This window comes from Chlorocebus sabaeus, chromosome 25 (genome assembly GCF_047675955.1).
Source record: "Chlorocebus sabaeus isolate Y175 chromosome 25, mChlSab1.0.hap1, whole genome shotgun sequence".
In the NCBI taxonomy this organism is placed as follows: Eukaryota; Metazoa; Chordata; class Mammalia; order Primates; family Cercopithecidae; genus Chlorocebus; species Chlorocebus sabaeus.
This window is the reverse complement of record NC_132928.1, coordinates 73698974-73716814: the sequence shown is the minus strand read 5'-3', so window position 1 is coordinate 73716814 and position 17841 is coordinate 73698974. Positions and strand designations below refer to the sequence as shown.

The window sequence follows — 17841 nt, the reverse complement described above, 5'->3', positions numbered from 1 at the left end:
TACCATTTTTATTTATTTGCCAACTCTTTGGGCCTTTTACTCACAGAGCTTCTGTTCATTTTTCTCTTTTGGTCAGGTAGCAGCTGTCTCTGACTAATTTAAAATGTTGCATTAAAATGAGCTGTGCTATTTTCACTATTGCATATGTTCATCTTTTGTTTTTGGGAAATGACATGATATGATTCAGCATGATAATTTAAATATCACCCAAAATGTAATCATTTCCAGATCCATTTTCTGACATTTAATACTATTCACAGTTAAAAATGTCATAAAACTAAATACAGCGATATTCATGTCAGTGCTTATTTTTAAAGTAAAATATATATGTTTAACTTGTTGACAAAATTATTGTCTAAATAATACATGCTGTACACATTAGAGTCAGGTGTAATATCTGCATCATGTAAGGGCCACTTAAAAAGTCACGAATCGACATTTGGTTTCGGTTTGTGCTGCAAAGGACAATTGTCATTATCTTCAGTAACACTGTAAATTTTGGTTTTAGGGCCTGTTAATAAAAGATTGGCTAAAACAACTCTTCCATGGATGTACATATAGAACTGTCTGCGTAGATCTCACCAGTTTGAGAGTTTTTCACCTTTTGTCCTAGGGAGTAGTGAATGCTTACAAGCTAAAGATAGGTTTTAGTTCTAGAAATTTCACCAACTTCTCTTCTACTAAGCAGAAATCAAAGGAAGAAGAGTAAATAAGTTTTAAGGTCTAAAGGAAGCTTTCCCTTCTAGTTCAGTTTTTCTGTGAGAAAAACTAAAAATTATCTTCCTTTATCCCACTTTATTTCCTTTATTCCTTTAGCAAGTCCTTTCCAAAATTCTTTCCCCAAAAGCTAGCTGGCTAGCTTGCTTGCTTTTTAAAATATAGTTTATAAGAAAAAATTTCAAACATACAGAGAGTAGAAAGAATAGTATAATAAATACCATGGAACGATCACCTAAATTTAACAGTTACTGTTTTTATTATATTGACATCGTTTCTTCTTTTTCTGAACTATTTTAACATATATATGGAAATTATGATATTTTACCTCTAAATTCTTTTTTTAAAATATTTTCCTATGTAACCATAACATTGTTACATCTAACAAAATTAGCATTAATCCTCTGTCATCAGATATTCAGTGCATAATCAGATTTCTGTAATTATCCTCAGAATGTCTTTCGTAGGTGCTTTATTCAAATCAGATGCAACCAAATAAATCTAGCAATATAATTTAATTACTATTAAGTAATTTAAATGTAAGAATTAAAATTCTAAATGACTAAAAAATTATTACTTTTTTTAAAGCATGGAGCCAAGTTAGTTTTGTATTTGTCAGAGTTGATACATAATCACCAAGATGAATTGACTGAAGAAGAGCTAGACACAGCAGAACTACTTATGAATGCTTTGAAGTTATGTGGTCACAAGTGCATCCCTCCCAGTGCATCAACAAAAGCAGACCTTATTAAAATGATCAAAGAGGTGAGTCAATGAAACCATAGTACTTTCTTAGGAGATTCCATCATAGATAAAGAATGATTGACATTACTTTTTTAAGAACAGAGTATCATTGATGATGAACTTGAAGTGATTATTTTATTTTATTTTTCCTATATACTCTATTGCTTTTTTCTATGAGAGAAAAAAAATAGGCTTATTTTAAGGAGCACTTTGTTCTCTGTGGTCATCAGTATCCATTATCATTAGCCTTCAGTGAAGGGAAGACTTCTAAAGTGACAAGCAAGCTGAAACATACCTTGAGTTAGAGGTTCTTTAATGAAAAAGCCAGAGTAAGGAGGCAAGCGACTATGTAAACTCATCAGGTTTAGCAACCCTGGTAACATTGTTTAGATGGTTCATTTTTTTTAATATTCTGGTCTCCTAGGGACAATCGTTTTTCCTTTGTTAACTGGGTTTTAAAATGAGTTTGTTGGGCTCTGTGCCAATGTTAGGTGAGAAATAATAAATTTTACATAGTATATTATCTAAATATTTTAGGAACAAAAGAAATATGAAACTGAAGAAGGAGTGAATAAAGCTACTTGGCAGAAAACGGTTAATAATAATCAACAAAGGTAAGATTTTGTATGTTCCAAAGGCGTGTCTTTTAGGAATCTATTAGATTTCACATATACTTTTAGTTTTAAAGTATCATGTTTTGATAAATACGTTCCATGTATTCTTAACTATGGACAATCTTATTATTTGTTTAGTCTCTTTCAGCGTCTGGATTCAAAATCAAAGGATATATCTAAAATAGCTGCAGATATCACCCAGGCAGTGTCTCTCTCCCAAGGAATTGAGAGAAAAAAGGTGATCCAGCATATTAGAGGAATGTATAAAGTAGATTTGAGTGCCAGCAGACACTGGCAGGAACTTATTCAGCAACTGACACATGATAGGTAAGCTGCGGGAGGACGGTTAAAATTGTCTTCCATGAAGATTTAAGATATTGATGTTAAACTGAATTTGTATTCCAGAATTCAGACTCATAAAATCATTTCATTAAACTTTTTTTGTTTAATCATTTGTGATTTTTTTCATCTTAAAGAATAATCATACGAGGTTTTTTAATTCTGGGGAAGAAAAGTAATGAGAGGCTCATTAGCTCGTCTAGATGGTAAAATTGGCTTAATTTAAAAATATGGTCTTTGTAAAAGAATAGAGAAATCACTGAAACAGGATGATTGAGGAAAGTATATTTTTCTAACTAATTTAAAATATGTATTACAAATAACAAAAAGAGGGAAATTAGGTATTATTCTCCAAATTTGGTTAAGATAACTGATTCATGTGACTTTGGTGTACTAAAATACACTAAATATTAGACACTAAAGTAAATTCCAAATGGTTAAAAGAATTGCTCAAAAAGTTTATAAAGTAGAAGATAGTAGGATATTTGTCAGCTCTTTGAAGGATAGATGACTTCCTAGAAGAAACTGCAAATAAATCAGTGGATTTTAACCTTAATTTTTTCCAGTGTGTTTAACAAACATAACAACAACAAAAAAGCCTGGAAATATATTTTCAGCAAATAAAGAGTTATTTTTATTGTTTGAAAAACGTATACAGATTCTAAAGTAAAATATTATGATCCCAGAAGTTTGAATGAGCAAGAGACATGAACACATTCCTCACATAAGACAAACTGAATTACCAAACACATGGGAAAATATTCAATATTGCTAGAGGCTAATTTGGTTTTCTGGAACCTTTAGATACCACATTTTACTTTTTATGTTAAAAAAAATTTTGGCTGCTAATATTCACAGCAGGGTATTAGCTGTCCTTACTCAGAACTTTGGTGGCATTGTACATTTTGACAATATATATTAGTAATCCTAAAAACGTTTTACTTCTAGCTTCAGTTATCCTATTTTAGTGATTCTGTCCTAAGGAAAATATTCAAAATATGGAAGGCAGGCCAGGCATAGTGGCTCACACCTGTAGCCTAGGACTTTGGGAGGCTGAGGCAGGAGGATCACTTGAGCCCAGGAGTTCAAGGCCACAGTGAGCTATGAACATGCCACTGCACCTTAGGCAACAGAGTGAGACCCTGTCAAAAAAGAAAAAGAAAAAGAAAATAAAAGTTTCCATCTGTGCATTATTTATGCTAGTGAATGAATTAGAAACAAGTTATATATTAGGAGTAATACGGTTAAATACATTACAGTACATCTGCCTTCATATTGGGCAGCCATTCAAAATAATGAGATAAAGATAATACTGTTTCTGTAAAATAAGGCAATTTATAGAAAAATGATCATAATGATCATAACTACAAATTAAAAACAGATGCATGTTTTTTAAAAAAAGACAACAACCACTACCAGTATTTTGGTATGTTTAGGGTATGAATAAGGGTGGTTTTTTTCTCTTATTTATTTCTAAAATTGTATTTAATATGTTTTTCCTGTCTTATTTCATCCAAGATATAAATTTATTTTAAAATCTTTTTAAAAATGTGATTCATACCACAGAAAGAAACTGATTTTATTTGTTTCATTAGAGAGGAGGCAAAATGAGGCCAGGTGAGGTGGCTCATGTCTATAATCCCAACACTTTGGGAGGCCCAGGTGGGTGGATCACTTGAGGCTAGGAGTTTGAGACAAGCCTGGCCAACATGATGAAACCCCATCTCTACTAAAAGAATACAAAAATTAGCCGGGCATGGTGGGAGCCTGTAATCCCAGCTACTTGGGAGGCTGAGGCAGGAGAATCGCTTGAGCCTAAGAGGCAGAAGTTACAGTGAGCCGAGATTGTGCCACTGCACTCCAGCCTGGGTGACAGAGCCAGACTCCGTCTCAAAAAAAAGAAAAAAAGTAGGCAAAATGGGAAATGTTAAAAATTAATTTGGAAAAAAATTTTTATCTAACCATATTAAATGCAGCATGTTGTATTACTAAAGTGTTCATAGTAGTCATTATATATCTTTTTAAAATTTTAATAGTTGAAAGAAACTGGAAGCAGATCTTGCCTTCAGGCGAGGAACTGGGAGACTGGGATTCAGGAGCAAAAAGACACTTAGATTTTATTACTTGTGCTTGTATATGCATTCCCTGATCAAATGTATAAATATTTGGAGTTTTAAAATGAACAGATCAGTTGTGACTTATTCTATCTCTGTAATGATTTTTTTATAACTACAAGTCCTGAATGATCACTTAAAACACCCTTTAATCTTTTTACTTGCAGAGCAGTATGGTATGACCCCATCTACTATCCAACTTCATGGCAGTTGGATCCAACAGAAGGACCAAATCGAGAGAGGAGACGTTTACAGAGATGTTACTTAACTATTCCAAATAAGTATCTCCTTAGGGATAGACAAAAATCAGAAGGTAATAGTGGCTTCTTAACTCAACATATAAATATAGCAGAGAACTATGGTCATTAGATAAAGATAATGTTTACTTTTCTCCTCAGCAGATGTTATCAAACCACCACTCTCTTACCTATTTGAAGACAAAACTCATTCTTCTTTCTCTTCTACTGTCAAAGACAAAGCTGCAAGTGAATCTATAAGGTAATTTTGAATCCATAGACCTTCACTCTTTCATGAATATACAACAGTTTATTGTAGTGTTCATGTAATATTTATTTTAGATAATGCCATCACTTTCAGAAAAATCCTAAACAGGAAAGGCTCAAGGGAGGACAAGGTTATATGGCCAAAATCTAAAAGGAAATGACATTTCTGATAGCAAGGGTTCATGGGATTTCAGTCATCATGTTCTGGCCCTTGTTAGTATACATATATATATACACATATACACACACACACATATACAGACACACACATATATACACACATATACATGTACACACACACACACATATTTTGTAATTGACTGTTTAACATCTCTGTAAAGTAGATAGAGCTGCCGGTGGTATCATCAAGAGGCGATATAATGTAGTGATTAAAGGTTTGGATTCCAGTTCCTGCTCTTACTAGCTCTTTAATCTTTGGCAAATTACTTAACCTGTCTGTCTCAGTTACCTCATCTATTAAATGAAGAAATAATAATAGGTACCATACCATTGTTGAGTATTAAGTATGTTATTATATATTAACTATTGATAATATTCTCATTGTGGTTGTTATACCGATTTCATAGATAAAAAACTGAGACGCAAAGAAGAAAATTGGCTAAGAACACAAAGGAACTTTCTGATTCCAAATCCTGTTTTTCCTAGAATACTAGGCTTTTTTTAAAAAATGTATTTGAAGTATCAGAGGTGTGAAACAATGTTTGCTTATTCACTAGAAAATATAAAATATTGATATATCTTTTAAATAACTTAATTTATATATTCTGTCTACAGGTTATAGGGATTATTAGCCTTTTCTAGGTGTTTCAGTCATTTCTCTTCAACTAGAATGTTAAAAAAGGAGCTAATATTTTAATATGGGTTTCAACAAGATACCTCATGCTATTGGAGCTCTATGTAGTCTGCTTTGCAGAAATCTTTTACTAGGTAAAATAAAGTGTATACTCTCTGAAATTGGTCAAAGCATTTAGTCATAGTAATTTTAAATATGTTTTGACAGAGTAAATCGAAGATGTATCAGTGTTGCACCATCTAGAGAGACAGCTGGTGAATTGTTACTAGGTAAGTCAAATTTTGAAGAATTTTGCACATATTCACCCTGCCTTATTTATTCTTAGATTATTTAAAGTGTTTTTTGACACCATGCCATTAAATTGGATAAACTTTCTGTAGTATCATATAGGCTAGTTTGTCTTAACATTATATGTGATTGCATATGACTCATGAATGTGTAGAAATGATATCTTATGTTCTGAAAAGCACATGAATAGCATTTTAATTTTTATAAAATTAAGTTTCTTCATGAATATGCAGTTTTATATTTAACCATTTCTTTTATTATATGCCAATTTAGATTTTTTAAAGTGAAAAATTATTGGTATACTTACCTACTATTTTATTAGATATAACTGTCCATAAGAAATATGTCTACTTTAAGGTTGTTCATAATTTATATTTTCTATTGTACTTCTGAGAGAAAGGCCAAGATTGTTAGTCCGTGGATACCTATATAGTTATATTTGGTTGGAAATTTTATTCTCAAAGTATGAAGGAAAACAGTTATACCACTTGGTCTCTATTCCCTTAAAGAACCAATTTGTATGCTGTAGGCTAGGTTCTCAAAGTGTGAGAACTCTGAATTAGTAGCATCAGCATCTCATGGGAGCTTCTTAGAATTGCACATTCTCACGCCTCAGTCCAGACTTGATGCATCTGAAATTCTGAGGGTGGGACCCAGCAGTCTATGTTCTGATGAGCCCTCCAGTGATTTGATGTACCTTAAAATTTGAGAATGAATGTTGTAAGCTACAGCCTCCAAGGTCCAAGATGTAGAGCTTCAAGCCTGGTGGGACTGAGCCCCACCTTCACAGGGATGGAGGCAGTACCCTTCTCTGAGCTAGCCATGCCACTACTTCAGAGTCCACTCAGTACTCAAGGGTGATGAGCATGCAGGGGGCAGAACTTCAGAGAAGTTCCCAATGTTTTAAAATGCGATGTAGGGACGTGGGTTAGCAACAGCCAGCTTACGAAACAGGAAAAAGTTGGGGGCTATGTTTAGGGCCTACTCTACCCTATTGAGTGTCTCAGTCTGCAAAATAATTAAGGATTTCCCTTTTGCTAAATAATTTGGTTTACCACGTGACTTCAATTAGTGTGTAACAAAATAAAGCAAATCAATATCCTTGTAATGTAAGAGTAATGGTAATAATAAATAGCCAACATTTATTTAACACTGAGCACATAAGCAGTTTGCATATATTCTAATTTGATTCCCATAGTAGCTCAGTGAAATAGAGCTCCCTGCAACCTTTTTTTTTTTTTTTGAAATAAAGAAATTAAGACACAAAGAGGTAAAGCAACTTGCCCAGGACTTCATGGATACGATTCAAAAATATTTATTGAGTGCTGGGAACTGTGTCTAGGTAGTGAGACTCAAATTCAGACCAAAGGACTCCAGAGACCATGCATTAAACCATGAATGGTAGTGTGCACATACATTTTAAAACCCTTATATCCAATTACTTTCTGCAGGTAAATGTGGAATGTATTTTGTGGAAGATAATGCTTCTGATACAGTTGAAAGTTTGGTGAGTAGAAGCTTAAGTCTGTATTTACATAAATCTAGACAGATTCCAAAACTGTATCAATTCAGTATAACTAGACAGAAGGAAGAGCTATTAGAGTTAATTATTTGTCACTCTATGTATAGATTGGTCTGAGTTCCAAACATTTTTTAAAATATAATTTTAAAAAGAAGACTGTGCCATCTCCTCTGGCTCATGGCCCAAGTCTCATAGCAGTTAATGTAAGTCATATTCTAAATGCTCCTATTATATCAATTTATGTTCATTTCTTCTTATTACTATCCTCTGTTGCAACAAATATCTACTCCTTGCCACTCGCAGTTCACTATCAAGTACCTTTGCCTTCAGAAAGAAAGGAAAAATATTAAATAATTGAATAACTTAAGTAATTCTGATATTCACATAGCTTAATGATAATTGTTATTATTCTAGACAGACTGGTATTAATCAGAAAATAAAGATTCTTATATTTTCTGTATAATAAAACTTTTATTTGAATTATCTTTTATGCCATTAAAATATTTTTTGAGATTCCTGTAATAGAAATAAGCTTTTTGTTTCAGAGAAGTTCTAAAGCCAGGAATTCCTAAGGATATACTAAATGAGATTATGTGTGGTTTAATTATCAATATATATTTTATTTTAAATAAATTAGGCCAGGCACGGTAGCTCACGCCTGTAATCCTAGCATTTTGGGAAGCTGAGGCGAGTGGATCACCTGAGGTCAGGAGTTTGAGACTAGCCTGGCCAACATGGTGAAACCCTGTCTCTACTAAAAATACAAAAAAATTAGCCGGCTGTGGTGGCAGCACCTATAATCCTAGCTACTCAGTAGGCTGAGGCAGGAGAATTGCTTGAACCCGGGAGGCAGAGGTTGCAGTGAGCCGAGATCATGCCACTGCACTCCAGCCTGGGCAACAGAGCAAGACTCCGTCTCAGAAAAAAAAAAAAAAGAAAGTAATGAGTGAAAACATGAAGTTTGGTTATAAAATAAATAATGTAAAAAAAAATCATGAACATATTTAAAGTAGTCAGATATATGAACAGCATTCTTTTCTGACTTATATAGCAATTACCACAGGGTTTGTCCCAGATAGTAAAATATAGTTATGTTAATTTTCAAGATGTATCCTTTTATCAGCCAAGGAATGTAATAGTTGATGTATGAGACAACTTTTTTGTGTGTTCAAAAGATGACGGTTTTTCACCTTAAAAATTCTGCTCAATTTGTGTTTAACTCCATTTGACATGAGGTGACAGAAGAGTCTGAGTCCACCTGTCGAATATGTTGGTTTATTTTCAGTGCTTGAGGATACATTCACAAATACTTGGTCTGGGATGACACCATTTGATTTTAAGTTAACTTGCATGCTATAAATGTATCTTATGTTTAAATAAAGAGGAAAATTTTTTAAAAAAATCTAAAAATGCCCTTGCTTCTTAATAGACAGAAAGATCCTTCCTTCCTATGTACTTTTGTAGTGTTGGTTCTTCTTATATAACATTTCGTATCTTGCATTGTGTATGCAAATGTGTGTACAAATATTTCATGCCCCCTTTTTGACCTATACAGATTTACTTCATGCAGAGCACTTAGCAGAGTACCTTGTGCATAGATGGTTAATTAATATATGTTGAATGAATGTTGAAACTAAACAAAGGAGGAATTCAGTTTTAAGTATGAAAATATTACATTTTCATTAAGATGTCTTATTTTATTCGTGATATATTTCCTGCTTTTACTTATAAAAATTATTTTGGACCAAGAACAATAGTAAAACACACATAGAGTAGGATAATTTGAATCTAAAAAAAAATTAAGGTTTTGGAAAGTTAAAGAGCCTGGGATAAAATAGTTCTTGGCAATTGAGTCCTAAATTTGTTCTGAGCTTCCTTTTAGTCAACACAGAAGAGTAAGTAAGTGAAATTTTTTAAAAAGGAAAAAAAAATGATTAAAAAAAAGAAAACTAGGATGCAGGTTGATATGAGGAGATAAATTCTCGCTAGTTTTAAACTTTAGTAGAAACTTCTTTCATTATTTCGCTATTAAAAGCATGACTTAATTGTAACTGAATACATAAATTATGAATACATAAATTATGTATTCAGTTACAAAGACTTAGATGCACTTTTTAAAAAGTTTTTCTTGATTTTGTACTTTGGGAGGGACCTAGTAATGGCAGGATATGTAGGCCCTGTGGTCCCTACCTCTTCATTTCAGAATGTGGGGATTTGTCTGAGTACACTAGGATTAATACTCTCAAGCAGATTCAACCTTCCAGTGATTGTTTTCTCATCTTCTTTTCTTCTGTTGACCACCTAGCAGGGGAATGTATCTATTTGGTGTGTGTTGATCTGTCAGCTTACATTCGGTGGGGCTTTATTTGCAGAAATGCCCCATTAGTTCCAGGAATGCTTCTCCAGAGATTCCGCTTTCCCTTTGCTGGATGACTCGGAAGCATGAGAACTGTTTCAAAGCTCGGGCATTTTCAGGCCATCCAGACGTGGATTTACCCTAAATCTATATGATGGCAGGCACACAATTATGAATTCTCAGAGAAAGGCTTTTTTTCTGTTCTCTAGGTTCCAGGCCAAAAGAGACAAGCTTGCGTCCTGGTTATTCCCCTTTATTTTTATTATTTTTATTTTTATTTTTTTAAGGCAGAGTCTCACTCTGTCACCCAGGTTGGAGTGTAGTGGCATGATTTCGGCTCACCAAAACCTCCGTCTCCTGGGTTCAAGTAATTCTCCTGCCTCAGCCTCCCGAGTAGCTGGAACTACAGGTGCCTGTCACCACTCCCAACTAATTTTTGTATTTTTAGTAGAGATGGGGTTTCACCGTGTTGGCCAAGCTGGTCTTGAACTCCTGACCTCAAGTGATCTGCTTGCTTGAGCCTCCCAAAGTGCTGCGATTATAGGCATGAGCCACTGCGCCCGGCCTATTCCCTTTTATTGATGGGCACATTTGTTTGTCTAATCTTTCATTAGGCATCCCTTCCTAGGTTTTAGCTTTCTGAAGCAATCTCAATTCCACACCCCGATTCTAGGGGGCCAGGGCCTCATCTTCGGTCCTCAAGTTGCTGTGAACCTACATCAGTTCATTTCTGAAACTGGGCTATGTGCATATATGCATGTGTATGCAGACACATACAACAGAGCAACCAGAGTATCACTCCCTGCTTAGTGCTGATTTTCCGGTTCCTCTACATTTTTGACCTCTGGGGATGTCATTTCCCTTGTTTTCTAGCAAGCTCAGCTATGCATTTAAAAGGATATTTGCTTAGTAAAAGAAGCCAACCTGAAAAGGCTATATACTGTATGATTTGAACTATATGACATTATGGAAAAGGCAAAACTCTATTATAGAGACAGTAAATAAATTAGTGGTTGCCAGAGGTTGGGGAGAGGAAATGAGGGATGAGTAGGTGGAGTCCCAAGGATTTTTAGGGCAGTAGAGCTATTTTGTATGATATCGTGATGGTGGATACATGTCATTATACATTTGTCAAAGCCCATGGAATGTACAACACAAAGAGTGAACCCTACTATAAACTGTGTACTTTATGTAAGAAAAATGGTAGCAATATTAGTTCATCAATTGTAATTTATGTCCCATACCAAATGCAAGATTTAGTAATAGAGAAACTGTGAGTGCAGGGCCAAGGGAGGGGAGGATACATGGAAATTCTGTATTATCTGCTCAATTTTCTGTAAACCTAAAACTAGTCTAAAAAATAAAGCCTATTAATTTTTTTTAATTTCTAAATTTTATCAGGCATTTTGAGGTGTTTTGCATTGGGAGAGTTTTCAGGTAATCTTATCTGCCATCTGCCACAAAAAGAAGATTTTCTGTTATGTTTTGATGCTTTTTAAAATCTAAAATTAAAATTAATTATTTATATTTCTGGCAAAACAAATATTTTTGCCTATTTCTTTGTCTTAGAGCCTTCAGGGAGAGTTAGAACCAGCATCATTTTCCTGGACATATGAAGAAATTAAAGAAGTTCACAAGCGTTGGTGGCAGTTGAGAGATAATGCTGTAGAAATCTTTCTAACAAATGGCAGAACACTCCTATTGGCATTTGATAACACCAAGGTAAATTCACCCTTATTAATTGATATATATTGTTTAAGTGCTCATGGGCCAATGTAACTATACTCATACTGATTACATGAAGGTTTACTGAAATTGAATAAAAATTGCCATATTTCTTAGTCCTGATTAAAGTGAAGCCTTTGTTATATGAGAATTGTCTTTTACCTCCAAAATGAGGTAAATTCTGATTCCCCCAAATGACTGAAAGGAGTAATTTAAACTTGCTCAGTGCTGTAGCGGAGTCTATCTTTGACAAACTCTCTTGACCTCTAATCCTGTTGGCCACCATTTCTGTGCTCTCCTTTATAGAAAACCTGTTGGGGAAAGTTGTATATGCTTGCTGCCTCCAGTTTTCTTTTGAAATGTTTCAGGCAGACTTTCTTCTCACCACTCTCATCAGGGTCATCGGTAACCTCTATGTTGCTAAACCCCTAATGTCATAATCTTTCTTTGTCCCCATTTTACTTGACCTACCGGCAATGTTTGACCCAGCTGATTTTTCTCTCCTTAAATAAAACCTTCCTCCCTGGGCTTCTAGGTTACCATTTTCTCTTAGTTCTTATATCTTACCCCAGCCATTGCTTCTCAGTCTTGGTTGCAGACTCCTCCTTGGTGTGTTGCAGGGCTCATTCTTCAGACCTCTTGTCTTCTCATCCAGTCTTACGACTTTAAAATACCATCTGTATTCTAACAACTTACAAATTTATGTCAGTACCCAAACCTCTCGCCTGAACGCCACACTAATTTAACTCCCGACTGGTGTCTCCATTTAGAAGTCACTAATTTGCATCTCAAGCTTAACCTGTGCAAAACTGAACTTCTAATCTTCCCCCCAAAATTTCCTTCCAGTTTTCTCTATCTCAGTAAATGACAACTCCATCTTTCCAGTGCCCGGGCCAAAACTCTTGAGATTATCCAAGACTCTTGTTCTTCTCTCATCCCCTGCATACACTCTATTAATAGGTCCTGTTGGCTCTGTCCTCAGAATGCATCCAGAGTGTGACTGCTTCCACTGCTACCATCCTGGTTTAAGCCACCATCATTTCTTGCCAGAATCATTTACAATAGCCTCCTAACTGGCTTCCCTGCATCCATACTGTTTCTGAAATCAAATAAAAATTGCCATATTTCTTAGTTCTAATTAAAGTAAAGCCTTGGTTATATGATGATTATTTTTGACCTCCAAAATTGTGTTAAATTTCGATTCCCCAAAATGACCAAAATGAAGTAGTTTAAACTTGCTCAGGGCCAGGCACAGTGGCTCATGCCTGTAATTCCAGCATTTTGTTTTGGGAGGCCGAGGCAGTCAGATCATGAGGTCAGGAGTTCAAGACCAGCCTGGGCAACATGGTGAAACCCCCATCTCTACTAAAAATACAAAAATTAGCGGGGCATGGTGGCACATGCCTGTAGTCCCAGCTACTTGGGAAGCTGAAGCAGGAGAATCACTTGAACCTGGGAGGCAGAGGTTTAGTGAGCTAAGATCATGCCATTACACTCCAGCCTGGGCAACAGAGTGAGACTCCATCACAAAAAAACAAAACAAAACAAAACAAACAAAAAAAAAACAAAAAAGAAAAACCTTGCTCAGTGCTGTAGTGACTTTCAGCTACAATGACTTTGACAAACCCTTTCTTGACCTCCAGTCCCTTCACTACCATTTCTCTGCTCTCCTTTATAGAAAGCCCCTTAGCCACCCTTCAGATTGTTCTCAACACAGCAGCTAAAGTATGTTGGATCATATATTTTCTCTGCTCAGAATCCTTCAGTCACTTTCATGTCACATTCACTTGAAGGCATCGTCCTTCCAATAACCTGATAAAGCCCTGGATAATCTCATACCTTGTTACCTCTCTGACATCATTGTCTACCATTCTCTCCCTCACTGTTTCCTCCATCCTTGCCTTGAATGTCAGGCACACCAGTGCCTCGGGGACTTTGTATTCACTGTTGCCTGGAATGTTTTTCTCCTTAGAAATCCAAATGATTTGCTTTGTCACTTTTTCAAGTTTCCTGATCAAATATCTTCCTATCAGAGAGGCCCTCCCTGACTCTATAAAATAACCACCCCTCCCTCTCCACCAAGCATCCCTTACCTCCTTTACTTTGGTCTGTTTTTCTCCATAGAATGTATTAGCATCCAGCATTTTCTACCTCTCCCCAGTAGAATGCCAAGTCTTTGCTTTGTTAAGTTCCCGTTCTTCAGAATTTTGAACACTACTGGTATGTAGGTATTCAATTCATATTTGTTGAATAAATGAATGCCTCCTTTTCCTTCCAGGGCTTGGCTTATAGTCTGTCATAAATTCCCTTCTGTGGACCTTAGCATCAACAATTGGCAACCTTCAGATTTAGGCTACAGGTTTAGGATGTTCTATTCTCTGTGGTTTTGCCTGTTCCATAACTACCAGTACGTTTCCTCATTAAGTTCACACTCTCATTATTCATATCTGTGGCTCTTCTTCCTATGTCTGAAGCATATGCCTGCTTAGAATGGGTATTTCATATCTGTTTTTAGCAAAGTTGTCTTGTCTGTTTTTTTCATTTATTAGCAATCATTATTTAATTGCTTTAAAAGAACCAATACCCTTTTTCTTTGACAAAACTATTGTGAATCTCTAAAAAAGAGTTTATGTTTTCAATCAGTAGTGAAAATCAAATATCCTATTTACATAGGATACTTTATTTAATTCTTATGAGAGAAATATTGTCACTCCCATATTATAGACATGGTAACTGTAGCACAGAAGGTTAGCAGGAAAATAGACCAGATCTGTCCAATTCAGAAGACCATGCTGTTTCTACTATACCATATTGCATTTATTTAGAATGAGACTCTTCTTTTTTCCTTATTTTTTTTTTTAGTGTCTTAAGTGACTTTTCTATACAAACTTTTTCTTAGAAGTTTTTTATTAACATATTTCTCCAGCAGCAAAGCATAGTGGTGAAGAGCCCAGTCTTTAGAGGATGACCTGGACTTGAATCTCAGTTTTCTACCCATTAATGTTACTGAGAAAAAAATAATTTCTTGAAGGACATGAGATTTGTTACATGTCTATAATGTCATGGGTTCTTTGCAGAAAAGTGCCTATAAGACTAAAAATAATATCTGGGGGGTTTTTTCTACTTCCCTTTTAGGTTCGTGATGATGTATACCACAATATACTCACAAATAACCTCCCTAATCTTCTGGAATATGGTAACATCACTGCTCTGACAAATTTATGGTATACTGGACAAATTACTAATTTTGAATATTTGACTCACTTAAACAAACATGCTGGCCGATCCTTCAATGATCTCATGCAGTATCCTGTGTTCCCATTTATACTTGCTGACTATATTAGTGAGACACTTGACCTCAATGATCCGTTGATATACAGGTAAGTTAAAAGAACCTTTAGGGTTCATCTATTCATATGTTGTATTTCTTTATTAAAGTTTTTATTATGAAAAATTTCAAACATGCATAGAAGAGAAGAATTATATAAGAACCCAAATACCTATCACCCCAGTTCAACAGTTGTGAATTATGAAGATTTTTGCCAAACTTACATTATCTTTTTTTCTTATTTAAGGCAAATCACAGACATCTCGTTATGTCACTTCTTTGTTCTGCAGTATGCATCTCTTTAAAAAATAGAACACCTTAACCACAGTGCTATTATCACATGTAAGAAAATTGATAATAATTCCATGATATCTAATGTCTAGTCCATTTCTAAATGTCCCCTGATTCTCTCAAAGATAGTTTTTTATAGTTGGTTTTCTTGAATCAGGTCCATTATCATGTTTGGTTGCTATATGTCTGAACATATACCTAGAATCGCCTTTTTTTTTTTTTTTTTTTTTTGAGACAGTGTCTTGCTCTGTCACCAGGCTAGAGTGCAGTGGCACAATCTTGGCTCACTGCAACCTCCGCCTCCTGGGTTCAAGCGATTCTCCTGCCTCAGCCTCCCACATAGCTGGGACTACAGGCGCGTGCCACCACGCCCAGCTAATTTTTGTATTTTTAGTAGAGACAGGGTTTCACCATGTTGGCCACGCTGGTCTCGAACTCCTGATCTCAGGTGATCCACCCATCTCAGCCTCCCAAAGTGCTGGGATTACAGGTGTGAGCCATCACGCCTGGCCAATTTCTGAGTCTTTTTGACAAGACCATATTAGTTTCCTTGCTTTCTGACACAACAAAACATCCAAGGCTCATCTTGTCTGTTTTCTTCTAATAAATTTAGAAGAAACGAGAGAATGGGAAATAACATTTTGCAACCTCTAGTGAAATAAGTGATTCAAGCAATAATCATCAATGGATTAAACCATTAGGTACAAATTCAGTGGGAGCCTGAGCCCGCATATCAAACTGAGTATCATTAGAGTGGAATATCATAGGCTTCCTGATACGATACAATATAAAGCTCACTCCTCTCAACCATGCAGAATGATTAAAAAAAAAAAAAAAGGGAAATATGTACAAAGCTCACATCAGCACCTATAAAGGATTCTTGACAAATAAAGAGTTGAACCTGAACCTAAGCAAGACTTTTCTAGTCTCTAGGAAATACAGGGGTTATGGGAACAAACTAAATGATGTCACGGGAAGCAATCAGAAAATACAGAATGTGAAGCCTCCAACAGAATAAATGACCTGGTTTTTCCAACAAGTCAGTGTCAAGAGAAAATAAAGAGAAAAAATACACGTAAAAAATAATGGCTGGCTGGGCGCAGTAGCTCACGCCTGTCATCTCAGCACTTTGGGAGGTCGAGGCAGGTGGATCACAAGGTCAAGAGATCGAGACCGTCCTACTCTACTACTAAAAATACAAAAATTAGCCAGGTATGATGGTGCATGCCTGTAGTCCTAGCTACTTGGGAGGCTGAGGCAAGAGAATGGCTTGAACCCGGGAGGCAGAGGTTGCAGTGAGGTGAGATCAGACCACTTCACTCCGGCCTGGGCGGCAGAGTGAGAGACTGTCTCGGGGGAAAAAAAAAAAAAAAAAAAGTAGGCAGCCATCTTAAGTGATTTTGCTCTGTTTTTAGATGTTAATTTGTATCTATTCTATAAAACTGTTTTTACTTTTTAACAAAGTTTTTATGATTAGAAAAATCTCAAAGACAAAATTAGTGCACTTAATACCACTAATTTCAACATTCCTAGAAAATAGTAATTTATATTTAAAAAAAAAAAAAAAGATGTATCAACATGTGATTAAGCAGACCTGGTTTGACTCACTGAAATTTAGGTAAATCTTGCTGTTGGTCTAGTTATGGTGCTGCAGGTTGAAATCCAGCTGGTCCATGCCTGTGCCAGACCAGATGGTTCCTCAGGCAAAAAAGCCTGCCCTTCTTCATCAGAGCTTTTTCTTTTGCGCCTTCAAGTGCCACGCAGGGACACAGATTCTGATTCTGACACAGAATCAGAACCACATGATTCTGTAGCTTGTAAAAGTGAGGATTCATTCCTGGAGGGATGAGGATTCATTCTCCTGCTTCAAGGAATGGTGTCGTGTGGTTCACATTCTGTGAACACCAGCACTGACACCTTTGTACGCGTGCATACATACTCTGCACTATGCACAGTGTATCACTCACCATCTACTAACTAGGTAGCAAAATATTTATTTCAGTTCTCACTCTCCAAATCTCAGCTTGGTCATTTTGAACACGTGTTGTTTCTTCAGTTTTTACTAACTAGGCTAGTAATTACACAGCATCTTCCTCTGTTCCTAAGTTCTGTCGAAACTGTCCTTTACTCTATACTGCCTAACTGGATGTAGAGTCTGGAAAATGGAACACTAACTTTCAGGGCTTGGTCTAGGAATCTGCTCCCACGAGCAGCATCAGTTACGATTCTAGAGGAAGTTGCAGAAGGGAAAGAAGGATAGTAGTAGCCCTTCTTTTTTTTTTTTTTTTTTGAGACGGAGTCTCGCTCTGTTGCCCAGGCTGGAGTGCAGTGGCCGGATCTCAGCTCACAGCAAGCTCCGCCTCCCGGGTTTACGCCATTCTCCTGCCTCAGCCTCCCGAGTAGCTGGGACTACAGGCGCCCGCCACCACGCCCGGCTAGTTTTTTGTATTTTTTAGTAGAGACGGGGTTTCACCGTGTTAGCCAGG

At 36.0% G+C, this 17841-nt stretch overlaps 1 protein-coding gene across 8 annotated transcripts in view; it reads left to right on the top strand.

Moving 5' to 3' along the window:
- Positions 1-17841, top strand: part of LYST (lysosomal trafficking regulator) — a 226267-nt gene that overhangs the window by 157901 nt on the left and 50525 nt on the right. For 5 of the 8 annotated variants that reach the window (XM_007989866.3, XM_007989869.3, XM_007989863.3 and 2 more), the window contains 9 exons: positions 1306-1482; positions 1999-2075; positions 2214-2402; positions 4696-4841; positions 4927-5026; positions 6053-6114; positions 7585-7640; positions 11581-11733; positions 14872-15116. In XM_007989866.3, the coding sequence (XP_007988057.3) occupies positions 1306-1482; positions 1999-2075; positions 2214-2402; positions 4696-4841; positions 4927-5026; positions 6053-6114; positions 7585-7640; positions 11581-11733; positions 14872-15116 (1205 nt within the window). The remainder of the gene's footprint in view (positions 1-1305; positions 1483-1998; positions 2076-2213; positions 2403-4695; positions 4842-4926; positions 5027-6052; positions 6115-7584; positions 7641-11580; positions 11734-14871; positions 15117-17841) is intronic. The other 3 variants (XM_037986053.2, XM_007989871.3, XM_007989867.3) reach the window with 1 other exon arrangement.